Source organism: Nesoenas mayeri (genome assembly GCF_963082525.1).
Source record: "Nesoenas mayeri genome assembly, chromosome: 2".
Classification (NCBI taxonomy): Eukaryota; Metazoa; Chordata; class Aves; order Columbiformes; family Columbidae; genus Nesoenas; species Nesoenas mayeri.
The window spans coordinates 163658723-163675080 of record NC_137543.1 but is presented as its reverse complement, the minus strand read 5'-3'; the positions used below and the strand labels follow the sequence as shown (position 1 = coordinate 163675080).

The 16358-nt window shown below is 58.2% G+C and overlaps 2 protein-coding genes across 3 annotated transcripts in view; one reads left to right on the top strand and one right to left on the bottom strand.

Moving 5' to 3' along the window:
* The window catches only part of MAP4 (microtubule associated protein 4), a gene marked incomplete at both ends in the record, with an annotated part of 104740 nt that extends 90985 nt beyond the window's left edge, over positions 1-13755 (top strand). The window contains 7 exons of the mRNA XM_080364245.1: positions 492-584; positions 4998-5079; positions 5993-6102; positions 7610-7757; positions 9573-9631; positions 13291-13430; positions 13533-13755. Of these exons, the coding sequence (XP_080220371.1) occupies positions 492-584; positions 4998-5079; positions 5993-6102; positions 7610-7757; positions 9573-9631; positions 13291-13430; positions 13533-13755 (855 nt within the window). The remainder of the gene's footprint in view (positions 1-491; positions 585-4997; positions 5080-5992; positions 6103-7609; positions 7758-9572; positions 9632-13290; positions 13431-13532) is intronic.
* A 388-nt stretch (positions 13756-14143) lies between these two features.
* The window catches only part of DHX30 (DExH-box helicase 30), a gene marked incomplete at its 5' end in the record, with an annotated part of 32883 nt that continues 30668 nt past the window's right edge, over positions 14144-16358 (bottom strand). For both annotated transcript variants that reach the window (XM_080339804.1, XM_080339803.1), the window contains 4 exons: positions 14144-14471; positions 15374-15513; positions 15636-15739; positions 16031-16188. In XM_080339804.1, coding sequence (XP_080195930.1) covers positions 14236-14471; positions 15374-15513; positions 15636-15739; positions 16031-16188 — 638 coding nt within the window. In that variant the 3' untranslated portion in view covers positions 14144-14235. The remainder of the gene's footprint in view (positions 14472-15373; positions 15514-15635; positions 15740-16030; positions 16189-16358) is intronic.

The window sequence follows — 16358 nt, the reverse complement described above, 5'->3', positions numbered from 1 at the left end:
GTAACCACGGGCCGCTACTCTAACGCAGTTGCTCCCTGTGTGAGTAAAAGCTCACTTAACACACTTGTGGAAAAGTCCAAGTCCTTTTAGTCCAAAAGAGAAGCAATGTAATGAACATGAGAATGGTGTGATGAAGTTTAAGCGCAGGTTGGTGAGCTGGGCCGGTTCTCGTGCTCGGGGCAGGTCCTGGGCAGGTTCCTGGGGCCGCACGCAGGCACCGCGGCCCCGCTGACCCCTGTCCGGGGGTGCAGGAGGGTCCCCCCGGTAGCGCTTACGCTGTCGCACTAACTCTGTCTGTGCAGCCTCTTGTTTCCTTCACTTCTTTTCCTCACTCTCCTCCTCAGTTGCTTTCACACCTAATACTGAAGTTAGACTGAGTTTAACACAGCTCCTCGTTTACCCACTGTGTTCGAGCATCACTCCAGCCTGCCGTATGACAACTCTAACCAGTCCTCTTCCCTTGTGTTGTTTTCCATTCTGTAACATTCCAGGTCCAGATAGTCTCCAAAAAAGCGAACTACAGCCATGTTCAGTCCAAGTGTGGTTCCAAGGACAATATTAAGCATGTCCCTGGAGGTGGGAATGTAAGTATGGGCTCTGGGCAAGCCGGCTGTCTACTAACTCCTTCTCTCGTGCCGTGTTTTTCTGTGTCACTCGTACCAATGCTGTGTCTTAGGCGGATGTGACAGAATTTCAGGGCTTCTGGAAAGACTATAGGCTGGAGAATTTGTTTTTCTCCCCCATGGGGTACTGGGTTGATTGTGGGTTTTTCCACAATCTTTCCAAAAAGACTCTGGGACTTGATCTTTGAGCTGCGATTAATTTCTCAATGTAAAGGCTACTGGTATCCCTGGCAGCAGAGTTGAGCTTATTAAAATAGAAGGCTAATCTTGTAACGTCTGTGTACTTGGTTATTATATCCTGAAAGCATCTGGCAAAAAACCCCCCCAGGGTAACTATCAGATACCAAAGCTCCTGAAAACATGACAGTGATTTGGCAGCTCGTTTCCTCGCGGGCAGATCTGTGCTACCGCCACAGATCTGCGCTGGGGATCGTTCACAGAAGTGCAGGGGTTGGATGCTTTCCAAAAGTGAGGGTTTTTCCATGGGTGTTTCATCACGGTTCCCGAGCAGCCACGTCCAGCACCCGCATCTCGTCACGCTTCTCAGTGCCCGAGAACGGGCATCGACAGAACTCCGGCTCTGTTTGTGGAGCGTTTGAGCTGCAAATGCCCCATTTCTGGGCCCAGCCGCACGTTCGCGTGCAGTCAGGGTGTTTGGTTCAGTGTCTGGCTCAGCGGATACAAACGCTCCACAGGACCTGACGTGGTGCCGGCTGCTGTGCCCGCTCTTCCTGGGCAATATACGTGTGTTTGTCCAGCCGGCCGAACCTGTACGTGACCAGTTCTTCTGTAGATCTTCGGGAGAGGCAGCCAGGTGGGGGTTCTCCAACCCGTTCTCTGCAGGGCGCTTACCGGGCGCCAGGAGGCAGAAGCTGGGGCTTTGACGCCCCGTTCAGAGTCGCAGGACATGCGGCTCCTTCCCTTCCACTTAGTGGATTCTCACCCCTGGTGGCATTTGCCACTTTCATGTGATATTTCCATGTCTTTCCCAACGTTTAAAGGAGAGCACATATGTGTGTATGGAGCTTCCCCTTGAAACGCTCGTACAGGAGAATTCTCGGCACCGTAGAAAGAAAAACTGATGTTGTGACCATCATGGCAGCTGGATGCCCTCATAATACGATTTTTCAGCTACATATGCTTCTGTTCCTGCTGCAGATTTCCCCTGGTTCTGCCACCCGGTTGGGAGCAGGCCGTTGGTGTTGCTGGTTCGCAATCAGCTCCAGGCAGCCCCTTTGGCCGGGCTGTGGAACCCTCAGGAGCTGTGTCCTGTGAACCGCTCTATTTCGCCACCCGTACCTTGTACAGCCTCTCAGCGGACAGCGAGTCTCATACGCTCCCTTTGTTTTGAGGCCAACAGAAATGTCATTTACATGCGGGGGATATTTTTTCTTGCTTGATTAATTCCATGAGTGAACTGTTCTTTCTTCCGATGAATCACCAAACCTTGTCCTTTCCTCTCGCTGTCCTGGGGACAAGCACGTGCCTGTTTTTCTCTTCCTACACACTCTCCTTTCCCTGTGCACGTTTCTGTTTGCTCATCGCGTTGAGCTTTTTGCTTTGAGAACTGAGAATAAGGTGTTTATCATTCTCAGGTTCCCTTTGCCCCAAACCAGCGTCCAAGCCCAGAAGACATGTCCAAAAGCAGCAGATGTTCCCACTCGTATTTGCCAAAACACCTAGACGCAAACACAATTAGGTTTCCTGGGTAAAAGCTTTTGCTGCACTTTATTATTTCCCCCCTCTCTTTTCAAAGAAAGCAACAGTAGGGGTGGATTTTACACCGTGCAGGTGGTGTACACGTTGTTGGAGATTTAACAGGCGATTTGGAGTGCACGTGTATTTCTCTGCCCTTTGGCTCGACCTGCTGAGCTGGGCTGGGAAGCGGTTCAGAGACAGAGAATCCAAAAAGCAATGGGGATCAGCCTTCCCGTCCAAGCTCCGAACCCAGCTTTAGGATCTGAAGTTTATTTCTGACACCAGAGCCTGAGTATTTGGTCTGTAAATGCAAACCCAGGTCTCTAAAGGTGTCTCCCATTGCAAACTCGAAGCCACTCGCGGTAGAAATCTGAGCAGAGGTTCACTTCCATTCAGGTGGAATGATTGGATCCCCAGGTGAAGTCGTGAGGACTCAGGGCTGATAGTGAATGTTACTGTTTTCAATGCATCCTGTGAAATAAATGCAGGTTTATTCCGGTTCCAAGCAAACGAATGCTCGTTGTGGAAGCCGTGGTGACGCCACCGGGCCCGTGGGGCCGAGGTGTGCGGAACGCGGGCGCTGGGCACACCGGGCCCGCTCGTCCCTCCCGCAGACAGGGGCTCCGCCAGTTCTCATTAAGCTTTTAGAGTCAGTTGTAAGTGAACAAATTCTTGCCACGTTCAAAAAGAAAGATTTTTGTATTTTACTGCGAGGTGATGTTGGTGTTGACACGACTGGGAGAGGTGAATCCTCACCCCGCTACCAGAAGATCCCAGATTGTTACCACAATCATTGTTAACAGAAAGTTAAATGTCAGCTCGGTGGAAGGTTGAACCAGATGACCACGAGTTCCTTCCAGTGTAAATGATCCGATGTTTGTGTGACATGCAAGATCTGCCGCTAGTCAGACAAGAACTTAATCCTGGAACAGGAGCTGTTCATCCCCGTGGAGCTGGGACCCCACTGTGGAGGTGTGAGGGCTGGGGCTCTGTGCAATGCACTTTGCACTTGGGCCAACTGTCAGACATGAAACATTTTTTGAGCAAAAAGACAAAAAGCCCATGACGTTTTGACTCCACCTTTGTCCCACCCCAGAGAAAACCCTACTCCCCACACTCAACAATGTCCCTGAACCCCACGCGGGAGCACGGGGCTCGTTGGCTTAGGAGAAGGTTGTTACCGAGTCACGAGCATCCATGATTCCGTGGCTGCATCACCAAACGTCCTGTCACTGCAGGTCTGATTTGCCGGCATCAAGTCACTGTCAGAATGGGGATAAAGAATGTGATTCTGGGCAATGGCTTCCCCGCTGCAGGGCCTGCTCTGGGGACAGCAGGGTGACCACGAGCCAGCACTGGGCCCTTGTGGCCAGGAAGCCAATGGGACCTGGGGTGGGTTAGAAGGGGGTGGTCAGTAGGTCAGAGAGGTTCTCCTGCCCCTCTGCTCTGCCCTGGGGAGACCACACCTGGAATATGGTGTCCAGCTGTGGCCCCTCAGTTCCAGCAGGACAGGGAACTGCTGCAGAGAGTCCAGCGCAGCCACCAAGATGCTGCAGGGAGTGGAGCATCTCCCGTGTGAGGAAAGGCTGAGGGAGCTGGGGCTCTGGAGCTGGACAAGAGGACACTGAGGGGGGACTCATTGCTGGGGATCAAGATGGAAAGGGGCAGTGTCAGGAGGATGGAGCCAGGCTCTGCTGGTGACAACCAGGGACAGGACAAGGGGCAATGGGTGCAAACTGGAACACAGGAGGTTCCACTTGAATATGAGAAGCAACTTGTTGGGGGTGAGGGTGGCAGAGCCTGGCCCAGGCTGCCCAGGGGGTTGTGGAGTCTCCTTCTGTGCAGACATTCCAACCCGCCTGGACACCTTCCTGTGTAACCTCATCTGGGTGTTCCTGCTCCGTGGGGGGATTGCACTGGATGAGTTTCCAGGGCCCTTCAACCCCTGACACTCGGATTCTGTGGCTGTGACAGGGGCTGGAACAGTCTGTCCCACTGGGGCACCGTGATCCGTCCCTGTGTCCCGTTCTCGGCGGGAGGAAAAGCTGCCAACAAAACCCGACGGTGATTTGTCCGCTCATTAACAACTCCTGGCCGGTGCATTGAAGTCACTGCCATGGGGCTGTTACACGGATCCTTCTCCAGTCCTGCTCCTACATATATTTGTCACTCCTGTTAATTCAAAACGGCCGCACAGAAAGGCCTGCAAGGTGAAAGAAAGGAGAGAGAGCTTTATTATCTTCTCCTTTTCCTCAGATTTACTGCAGGTTTTAACTCTGACTCCAGTGAAGCCCATCTTGGTTTGCTGCAGAGAGAAGCAGGCCCGGTCTCATCAGGGAGTGACCACACGTTGTGTTTTGAGTGGTCTCAAGCAGGAGACGCAGCATTCTCATTCCTTGTGTTTCGGTCGGTGCCAGGCGGCACTTTCCATGGAGCAGATGGGTCTTTTCTGCTGTTACCGGGCTCACCGGGTCACTGCTGAATCCGTGAGACAAAACGCATGGAATGGTGCTAAATCTGGCTAGAGTGTCCACATCCAGTGCCTGGGGACCCAGGGGAGACCGTAACGCAGCCAACGGGGCGCGGAGGCTCATAGGTGGTGGTTGAGGTGGCCCCTTGGCCCCACATTCCCAGGAGTGTTTCCATGTGCTGAGCTGTTTCTTTTTGCCTCTTCAGGTACAGATCCAGAACAAGAAAGTTGACCTCTCCAAAGTGTCCTCCAAGTGCGGCTCCAAAGCGAATATCAAGCACAAGCCAGGTAGAAATGTTACCGTTTCCTTGTGATTCGTCGGTAGATGGTGCATGTCACCCAAATTCAGTCCTGGGCTGCGAATGAAATGGTTTTAAGGGGTTTACTGCTTTCAGGGAGTATTTCTAGAAGCTTCTTAGCGATTCCTGGTGGTTTCATCAGCAGAGACGGGGATTAGGAGATGGGAGATTGTATCTGCCCTGTGAAGATAATCTGCTTTGACTCAATTCTCTTCTTTCCTTCACATTTGGAAAAGAGTGGATATTTACCATAGTCCAGGAGTCGGGAAGGTCCATCTGTGCTCACAGAGGCTTTGGGAAGATAAAGTGACTTTCCTCTAGTTCTTCAAAGCAGATACAAAGGTCTTTTTAGGCTTCAGTAGCAGCTCCCGTCTTACATAACCCACTTTTGGCTCTTTAATGGCACGTTACGGGATGAGCGGCAGGAATTCTGTGCTCCCCGCTGAGAACACAGCAATGACTCAGCTGAATTCCCGCAAATCTCGGGGTTCCCACCCAAGCAACACCGAGGCCACAAAGCAGAATAATTGATTGAAGCAGAATAATCCACCCAGAATCGGCTGTTCTCAGCTGTTTTCACTGATTTTTGTTAGACCGAAAGGGTTGGCTTCCACCGTTGGCCATGCCAAGCGTCCAAAGTGCTGGGGACGGGGGATTTGCTGCTGTCACTGGGAAGCAAAGTTGAGCTTAGTGGTACTTAAATAGGAGGTTTTATAAGAAACCTGCTGGAGTATGGACTGCACTTATAGAACTGCAGCGTTGTAACGCAGGAAAACCTCCAGCCCACACGACGTGTGTTACCTGGCCGTGTCCCTCCCCACATTCCCCGGTGACCCCTTGCGGGGCCGGCTCTGAGGTGGGACCCTTGTGGTGGTTTAACAAACCGCTCACTCTCGTTCCAGGGGGAGGAGATGTCAAAATCGAGAACCAGAAGCTGAACTTCAAGGAGAAGGCCCAAGCCAAAGTGGGTTCTCTGGACAACGTGGGACACTCGCCGGCAGGAGCCGTGAAGGTGGGTGCGGCGAGCTCTGTGTCACGGCAGCGCCTGCGGCTGCTCCCCCTTATCCGCTCTTGATGGAGCTCCTTCTCCACCTTCTGTAACCACCTGTGTATTGCTGTGGCGCCTGCTGTGACCCCCGCGAGTCAGCGTGAGCTGAAAATAGGGTGAAACAGCCTCAAGTTGCGCCAGGGGAGGTTGAGGTTGGATGTGGGAACAATTTCTTCCCCAAAGGGCTGTGGGGCATTGGAACAGGCTGCCCAGGGCAGTGCTGGAGTCACCAGCCCTGGAGGGCTGGACAGACGGACATGAGGTTCTCAGGACATGGGGCAGTGCCAGGGCTGGGGAACAGTTGGACTCAATCTTGAGGGTCTTTTACAATTGAAATGATCCTGTCAGCTCCATCCTGCTCTGTGCCGTCCCTGAGCGGCTCCTCAGGCGGGGACTCGCTCATGCTGGGGTTGTTCCGGCAAATGCGGCTGATTCTGAATTACCTGGTGGCTCTGGGAGCAGAGGAAACAACCCTGGTCTGCAGCATCAGAACTGTTAGAACATGACGTGGGCCTTGCCCCCAGCGGGACAGACAGACAGAGGAGAATCCCCTCCTGAGTCCCCGGGGTTGACAGACAGACAGACAGAGGAGAATCACCTCCTGAGTCCCAGGGACAGACAGACAGACAGACAGAGGGGAATCTCCTCCTGAGTCCCGGGGACAGACAGACAGACAGACAGAGGAGAATCTCCTCCTGAGTCCCCAGGACTGACAGACAGACAGAGGAGAATCACAGAATCCCAGAATGGAGTGGGTTGGAAAAGGCCTCAGAGCTCATCCAGTCCAAGCCTTGGTCCAACTCCAGCCCATTGACCAGATCACGGCACTAAGCGCCATGGCCAATCTCAGTTTAAAAACCTCCAGGCCGGTGAGTCCAGCACCTCCCTGGGCAGCCATTCCAATGCCTGACCACTCTCTGCACAGAATTGCTTCCTAATCTCCAGCCTCAATTTCCCCTGGCAGAGTTGAAGCCCATGGCCCCTTGTCCTATTGCTGATGCCTGGGAGAAGAGCCCAATCCCCACCTGGCTACAACTGCCCTTCAGGTGGTTCTGGAGAGTGCTGAGCTCAGCTCTGAGCCTCCTCTTCTCCAGACTGAACAAGCCCAGCTCCCTCAGCCTCTCCCCATAGGGCTTGTGCTCAAGTCCCTTCCCCAGTCTTGTTGCTCTTCTCTGGACCCTCCAGCACTTCAATCTCTTTCCTGAGCTGAGGGCCCAGAACTGAACACAACACTCCAGGTGTGGCCTCCCCAGTGCAGAGCACAGGGGAAGGATCACTGCCCTGGTCCTGCTGACCACGCTGGTTTGGATGCAGGACAGGACACCATTGGCCTTCTTGGCCACCTGGGCACACTGATGACTCGCCCGTCCTGTCACCAGCGTGTTTGGGGAGGGGCGCTGAGCTCTGCACCCCATGTCCCTGTGTGTCACACCCACTGACTGGTCGCTGTCCCCTCCCCGTGTCATTGCAGGCCGAGGGGAGCGTGGAGCCGGGGCAGCTCCCGCCGGGCGCCCCGAACGGCACGGAGACGCAGGAGAACGGCGTGGGGCCAGCGGGACCCCGCGCCGGGGGCGACCAAAGGGACGTTCAGAGCTTCGAGACTCAGATCCAAGAAACAAGTGAGTGTTGGGTGTCCCCGCGCGCGGGGTTGGGGACGGCGGGGCAGAGCAGCCGCCGCGGTCACAGCCGAGCCCGTCGTGTCCCTGTCCGGCGGGGTGTGTGGCTTTTTGCCTGTTTTAATTCAGAAAATTGCCTTTTATTTTCCAGGCATCTAATGATGACATTGTGGTATCGTCTCCCGTCCCCCCCTCCCCTGTCCGTGTGTCCCCCCCTCCCCGCCCTTGTGTCGCTGCAGATTGACCCCACAGGCTGGCGTTCCGTGCGAAGGCCAAGGCTCAAACCCACCACGGAGCTGAACCCCCGTCTCCAACCCCCACCCCTGCGGCAGCACGTCCAGCCGGGCCGGTCACCTTTGTCACCGCCGTCCCCCGCGGCGCTTTCTCAGCAAGGCTTGTGATCCACCCCGACCCCGTCCCCGGTAACGCAGCTTCGCTCTCGTAGCCCGGCCCTGGCCGCACCGCGGGGCCGGCGCCGGCAGAGCGCGTGTCCCGGCTGCCGCGGCTCGGCCCGCGCAGCGCCGCGGCCCCTCTGCGGCTGGAGAGGGGCTTCCTTCCCTGGTGGTGCCGGAGCCGGAGCCGGAGCCGCGGCTGCCGTGGGGCCGAGCCGGGCGGCGTTAACAGGGACGAGCTGTGATCTCTCTCGCTTCCTTCCAGTTTTGTTTTCTAAACCCCACCTTTTCCTCCTTGCCGCTTCAGTTTCTGCCGATCCCGTTTGACGATGATATATATTATACACACACGTTAGGCTGTTTTAACTGTTGACTTTAACCTTTTATTCTTCGTGACGACGTGTTGATGATTTATCGTGCTACAAACCCACGCTAAGTTTCCTTTTCTCTTTCCTTTTCCTTAACCGTAGGAGAGTAGAGACATTAACCGCTGCTGCCGTGCCGGCTTTATTGACATATCCAGCAATTGTAACTTTTCTTTTGTTGTTGGGTTGGTTGTTTGGTTGTTTGGGTTTGTTTTTGGTTCTTTTTTAATATTTTAAAACGATGGAGCAAACTCATGGGATTAAGCCATGTCCGGAACGGAAGGCGCGGGAACGTGATAGAGGAGGATTTGCTGTGGCGGGTGAGGTGGAGCCCGAGTCGGGTCGGACGGGTGAACCCCCGTGGGGCCGACCGGGACCTCGCGGGTGAAGTTTGGTGCTGGACCCGCGTCCCGAGCGCGGTTCGGGGCGGCGGCTCCGGGCGCGGGCGGCGCGGGGCCGTGTCGGAGCAGGACGGGGCTGCGAGCGGTGGCGCTGAGCCGGGCCGAGCGCCCGGGGCCGGCGGGTGAGGCGCGAGCTCCTCGTTTCGTGTTGCGAATGACACTAAAGAAATTAAATGTAAATAAACCGAAAAAAAGTAAAAAAACAAAAAACCAACAAAAAAAGCGTTCTTGGGTGGTCAGAGTAATTTAAGCAGCGCGGAGCAGCGGGGGCAGCGCCGGAGCAGCGGGTGCGGGGCCGCAGCCACACGAGAACCCGCAGTCTGTATCGACACAAAGATTCTTATTGCACTTGTATTTTTTATATTAAAAGTTTGCATGATTTCTAATAAAATGGCATTAAACTGTACTAGTTTGCATCAAAGTCGTCTGCTAGTTTCAGAAGTGCTTCTTTTCTCCTCTGGATACAGATTCAAATGAGTGAATGATGCAGATTTGCACCTGAAAGGGGCCGTTATATATACCCTGGAAACTTCCCGTGCTTCCTCCTCCTCCTCCTCCTCTCCCCTCCGCACCCAAACCCAGCACCCCCGTGTTCCCCTGGCCAGATCGACCCCCACGGGCCCCCCGGTTCTCGGGGACCCCCACCCGCCCCCTCCCCAGGATATATCACCGCCCCGCGCTGCTCGGTTCTCGGCGCCAGCCGCACCCCCGGCTCTCGGGTGCGAAGGGACAGGGAGGAGCAGGCGCAGCGACGGGGGTCCCAGCGCCCAGCCTGGGGCGGGAGCTGCAGCGGGGCCGCGGCGGCGCCGGCTGTCACCGGGTTTGCCAGACGCGGTGCCGCGGTTCAGGGCCCGCGGAGGGACGCGCGTGGCAACGTTGCACTTTATCTTCCGAGATTGCAAAAAATTAAAGAGCGAGCGAGCCCCTGCGGCTGTTGGGGCAGCGGCGTCGCCCCCGCCCCGCGCTGCTCTGCGTGTGGACGCGGTTCTGGTGTCTGCGGGCGCTGCTGCGGCTTCCGGGCCCGTCTGAACGTGCACAAAGCGCCAGCCGGACGCAACCCGCCCTGTGTTTGTGCCACTTGGACACTCGTGCCTGTGCTTAGCGGACAAACTGGCTACACTAGCGTGCTCTGGTTCTCTAGGACAGCTTGCGTTTTAATATGGAGTTGTTTGAAACGTAAGGAAGCGGCTGTACGCATCGCTAGAATGGGAGGAGAGTCGTGTTGGTGAAATGAGTCGAGTTTCCTGTCTGGCGAGGCTGGTGTGAGGGGTTAGTGCTGAGAGCGGAGCGGCGGCAAAGCCGGAGATGTGGGCAGAGCCGGAGCTGCGGGCAGAGCGGGAGCTGTGAGCAGAGCCGAAACTGGTCGTGCTGGAGCTGCAGGCAGAGTCGGAGCTGTGAGCAGAGCTGGAGCTGTGGTCGTGCTGGAGCTGTGGTCAGAGCTGGAGCTGTGGGCAGAGCGGGAGCTGCGGGCAGAGCCGGAGCTGTGGTCATGCTGGAGCTGCAGGCAGAGCCGGAGCTGCGGTCGTGCTGGAGCTGCGGGCAGAGCCGGAGCTGCGGTCGTGCTGGGCGCAGCCGCTTCTCTGGGGGGAAAACGATGGGAGTTGTGTGAATCAGACGCGATGTGAATGTACCGGGGCCTGTCCGGACGCCCCGCGCAGGTCCCGGCTGCTCAGGGCTGTGGGAGCGGGAGGTGCTGGGGCCTCTGGACCCTCAGCAACGGCCCGTCCCGGGCTGCGGGTCAGGAGGTGTGAGGGGTGCGGGGCTGGGGGCTCAGCTGCCGGATCCTGGCGTCCCCCGCGCATCAGTGGCATTTACAGTTCTTTGGGGCTTTTTTTACTGTTCCAGTGCAGGTAGCGGAGTTGGCGGCTGCGCTGCTGCTCCCGCCCCGGGGTCGGCGTCCTGGCTGCGAACTGAATGTAGTTTTCTACGCTGCCCCCGCTGTCGTCCCCGCGTCGTGTCGGTGCGAGGGGGCTCTGGGACCCACGTGTGGTCGCGTCGCTCAGGCAGAATCTCTGGCGGTGGAAGGCAGCAGGAGCAATGTCACTTGTGTCCTTGGGTGACAGGGGCTCCTGTGTCCCCCCACAGGCAGGAGGAGGGAGCGGCCGAGCCCGGGGCCGCTCAGGGCTGGTCGGTGCTGTCCCTGCGCAGCGGCCGGAGCTGTTGGAGCTCAGCAGCCTCTGGGCTCGGCTGTAATGTCACCCAAACCCCCCCGGGCTAGGTGGAAAGCGGCTCCGTCTCCCCAGCTCGCACCTCGCCCGCTGCTGTCTGGAGCAAAATCAAACACGAGGCCCCGTCCTGCGCCCCTTGTGCTCGTCCCACCCAGCATCAGCATCACCTGCAGCTTCCGTTACCCCGCGATGTAGGTGCAAGGAGTAACGACGTAGTAGGGAGATGAGTGCGAGGGGACAGGGCGGTGGGGACGGGGGCTCGGGGCGCAGGGCCCTGGGGGCTGAGCCGGCTCTTGGCTCCCGCTGCAGGGGTCACGTCAGCTCTGCCTCAGTTTCCGCGGCTGCAGGGTGGAGGGGAGGCTGCTGTGGGGAGCGAGCAGCGTGGGCAGCGCTCTCTAAATGTGATTATTTAGCATTTTGTGTCATAGGATCGGTCTGCGATGGCACCGGCTCCTCCGGGGCGGTGGGTGCGGTGGGGAGGGCTCAGGGCTGGGACAGAGCTGGGGGTGGGTCTGGGGCAGAGCCCCCTCCTGCCTTGGGGGGCTCAGCCCGGTTCGGTTCTGCCTTTGCTGCCTTCTCGCACGGGGCTGTACGACTGTCATCTCCTTAGCAACATTTCCCGATTTGATGTTGTGATTCTTACTGTTGTAAAGGTTGAAATTAAATAAAGCTTCTAGATGTTCCTCCTCAGCTTGGGTCTCAGTTCATGGGGGGCGGGAGGCCGGGAGGGGGGGTTGGCACGTCTTGGGACACCTGATGTCCCAGGGTGGCAGAGGGCGCCACGAAGCAGAGTGAAGAGATTTTCTTGTCTCTGATCCCTTCAGCTGCAAAACTCCCCGTTCCTGGGCTGTGCCCCCAGCCCGCAGGCAGCCCCGCACACCTCGGGGGGCTTTCTGCCCATCCCACCCACTCTTGCGGGGTCCTGGACCCGCTGTGACTAACAGGGGGGCCCACAGTTCCTTTCTACCTTGGCTGGGGCAGGAAGTGGTGGCGGGTGGGTGAGCTGCGGGTCCCCAGGAGGCCCCGCGGGTGGGTGAGCTGCGGGTCCCCAGGAGTCCCCGCGGGTGGGTGAGCTGCGGGTCCCCAGGAGGCCCCGCGGGTGGGTGAGCTGCGGGTCCCCAGGAGGCCCCGCGGGTGGGTCAGCTGCGGGTCCCCAGGAGGCCCCGCGGGTGCGTGAGCTGCAGGTCCCCAGGAGTCCCCGCGGGTGGGTGAGCTGCGGGTCCCCAGGAGGCCTCGCGCCCTGGGGAGCAGCAGCTGCTCCTGTGCCCCAGCCCCAGGACCCTTGGGGTGCCCCTGGGAGCCCGGGGGTGTCTCTGAGCCCCTGACCCTTCAGCTCCCAAAGGCAGCGCAGGGTTTTCTGCAGCTGCAGCCCTCACTCCCGTGAGCAGCACAGCCCCCGGTGCCACAGCCCAGCCCCAACCCGCTGCCTCAACGGGACACGCCGGGTCCAAACCCCCGGCTGCGGGGCAGCCCTGGGGCTCGGTCACCCAGCAGGCTGGGGGCGGCTCGGACCCCTCTCCTCCAAAGCTGCGCCCCGGAACAGGCACTGAACTTCAGCCTCTTCTCAGCTATTAAAATACACATATATAAAAAAGAAAGAAGAGGGCAGAGGCGGTTACTACTCTATCCCTTTTTATTGTCTTTACTCTATGTTGTAAAAAGATCCAGTATCACATAACAGCCACTGAAGTATCCCAATACCACACTAGTTCTGAACCATTTACACAATAGCTTAGTCTTCTTTTTTTTTTTCTTTTTTGTTTTTTGTTTTAAACCTGCTGCAGGGAACCCCGCAGTGCCCATTGTACAGGCCAAAGAAACAAACACTGCTCAACTCAGAGTGACAACCTCAAGCAAGTGAAATGAGGATGGGAGGGGTGGGTGAACACCGGCCGCAGGACGCCCGGGGATGGGGCACAAACCCCCGGCCCCAGAGCCGCGGGGCCCGCAGACCCCGCTCCAGCACGTCAGCCCCTGGGGCGGAGGCCACAGCTCCGCTAATTAAAGCCCATGAGGAGTAAATTAAACTTGAGCAGGGAGAAGCAAAGGGCAACCCCAGGGAGGCGGCTCCGTCCTGGGACCCCTCGCCAGCGACCCCCCTGTGCTGAACCAGCCCCCGCTGAGCCATTGGGTTCTACAGAACCAGACCTCATCTTGATCTCAGGTACAAAGAGCATAAGAAAACGGTGAATAAAAACAAATGATCCCAGGCCCCGTGCCCGCCCGGCGCCCGCGGGCACAACCCCGGCTGCGCCCCAAAGCCCCGGGAGCTCGTCCGCTCCCAAAACGTCCAGCCCGAGGGCTCCCGCGCGTTACAAACGTTCCCGAAGCCTCACAACAGCCCTGTGAGGTAGGTCACTGTCTTCATTCGACAGGGAATCCAAGGCAAAGCTGGGATTAAATTCCGGGTTTCGCATTTCATGCTGTGCCTGTCACAATCCTCCTTCCACAGAAATATGGTCCCGTTCATAGAAAACAAAGAACGCTGTGCCTGTGCTCCCGGCTTCCCGCGGGAGAAGGCGCTCACAGGCGGCGCAGTCCCGGCCCGTGCAGCAGTGACGGGGATCCGGCTCCGGCGGGAGAACGAGGAATTCAAAATAAAACATCATAACAACAACGCAAGAGGACAAACAGCAGAGGGAGGTTCGGAAGGACGAGTCACATCTCGGCGGTGACGCCGCGGCGGGCGCTGAGCCTCGGGGTCCCGCCTGCAATGCTGCGGCCGAGCCGTGTCCTGGGGCGCTGGGGACGGTGACCACGAGGGCGCCGCTCGCCGGGCTGTGCCGGAGCTGCTGGATCCGCGCTCTACCCGGCCCCACAGCCACGTCTGTCTGTCCGTCCGTGCTCCTGCGCCAGGAGCAGCTCCCGCCGGCCCCGTGGGGAGGGGGCAGCGGCTGAGGGTCTTGCCGTCCGGTTGGGTTGGGAGGGGGCGTCCGCGGCGCTGGGGCCCATCGGCGCTTCCAGTCCATTCCCGGCGCTGGCTCTTCCTCGGCGGTGACCGTGCCCGGAGCCGACAGCAGGAGATTCAGACAACATTAATCTTCTAGGATGGAGAGAGATGACTTCACAAGGGATAAATAGAACTTTTATTTAAATAAACATTTGTGAACATCTTTATACAAATTACAAGTCCCCACACAATCCTCCGGCTGTGCCTAAGCGCCGAAGCTGCCGGGCGGGCCCTTGAGCAGATCCACCAGGATGTCGAGGAGCTGGCTGTGCTGGTGGTGCAGGTCCCCGGGGATGGCCGCCATCTCGTAGCACAGACACGTCTCCACCATCTTGGAGAGCGAGACGCGGAAATCCCGCAGGAGACGGATGGTGTAGGAGTCTCCCTCCAGCACCAGGAGGTCGCTGTCCGTCAGGGAGACGGTCGCTCGCCAGCCGTCGTCTTGGTGGGAAGAAGAGAGGAGGTGAGAAGGGAGCGGGGGGCCCGTCCCGGCCGCCGCAGCGGGTCTGCCCGCGCGACTTCAGCCCAGAGCAACCAGAGCCCAGCAGCTCTGACCATCGCGCCGAGAGCTTCCCGCTGGTTCCCGAGCTCGAGGCCAACCGCGGCACTGCCGACCCGTGCACATGAGCTTCTCAGGACATGCTTTAGTGGTGGCCTTGGCAGCGTTGGGTTAACAGTTGGACTCTATGATCTTACAGGTCTTTTCCAATCTCAATGATTCTGTGATTCTAAAAACCCGGGGTTAAAGCAGCGTGTCCATGGGGAGAAGGGCTCGCCCCTCCCTACGCGCCAGCCTGACTCCTCGCTCCCAGCAAGGAGCCTGCAGGCAGGAGCCTGCTCGGAGCTCGGTGTCCTCACCGCCCTGCAGAGCTACAGCTGGCAACACTCACAACCCATCGCCTTTGTGGCCCTCAACAGCACCTTGTCCAGAACAAGAGGCTTAGAAAGACAGACTGGACATGAGGAAGGAATTGTTGGCCCTGAGGGTGGTGAGAGCCTGGCCCAGGTACCCAGAGAGGTGGTGGATGAACCATCCCTGAGACACCCCAGGCCAGGCTGGACGGGGTCTGAGCACCCTGAGCTGGTGCAGATGTCCCTGTCATGGCAGGGGGGGCACTGGGGGCTGGGAAGGTCCCTCCAACACAAAATGTGTTGTGACTCTCCGATTCTGAAACAGGGAAAGAGATTTGGCTGGGGGACAAAGAGCTACCCAGAGATCAAGTGTCGCCACCTCGCAGCCCCTCAGGCCGGGGCACAGCTGGGGAACGGGTGCTCAGAGGAGCCTGCAGGAGCCTGAGAGGACACACAGATGGACCCGTCAGCCCCACGGCCGCTGCACTCACCTCGGACGTGGATGTCGGTGTCGGTCATGAGCAGCACGGCCAGCGGGTGCACCTGGGAGGAGTCCCGCACGAACACCCCACCGTTGGACTTCACCGCCATGAAGTAGGTCAGCCAGCGGCTGTACAGCTTGGACGCCTCCCTGCAGAGGGAACGGCTGTGTCACCCGCAGGGAGCGTCACACGTGTCGAGGGCAGCAAGGGGGTCCTCAGAACCACCAGCAGGTCCCCACCCTCCCACGGTGACACACACGTGATCACTCACCTGTTGATGGTTGACTTGTGGAGCAGAACGGTGCCGGCCTTTGTCCGGTACGCGTAGCTGTTGGGTTTGAACTTCCCCTGGCGGGTCACTTTGCCTTGTCTCACCTGGAACAACAAGAGCATCTCCAACACCTGCAAACCGGCAGCCAGCCGCCTTCCCCTCAACCCTGCGGAGTGGTAGGTACGTTCCTCCACTTCCAGCAACACGGAGGTGACCAGACCTGGCGGCCACCGGACAGCAAACAGGAGGAGGAAGATGCCACCTCAATGGCACCCAGACCACGACCTGCGCAGGCTGGGGTGGCCACTCCTCAAAAGGACACACACGTCTCTAGCACCTCCACACTACCCACAGCAACCAGTGAGCCCAGAGAGCGACAGAGTGGGAGGCAGTACCTGGATGAGGTTGGGGTACAGCCCGGCCATGAGGACGCCCTTGACCAGTTCCTCCTCTTCGCTGTACTGGTTACACACGGAGGAGGGCATGGTACAGTCAGACGGGGATGACACCAGGAAGGCTTCATAGAGGTTTTCCGAGAACTGTTTGACAAGGCCTGCAGGGAGGAGAGCGCCCCAGGGAATGAGATCGGCCTCTCCCTGGCCCCGCTGGATGGAGTCACGGCCACAGGGCAGCAGCAGGACATGCTGGAGGCTCAGCCTCGGCGCTGGGACAGGAGACCTGGCCTGTGGCCTCCAGAGCACCAAAGCCAGAACCTGCGCCCGC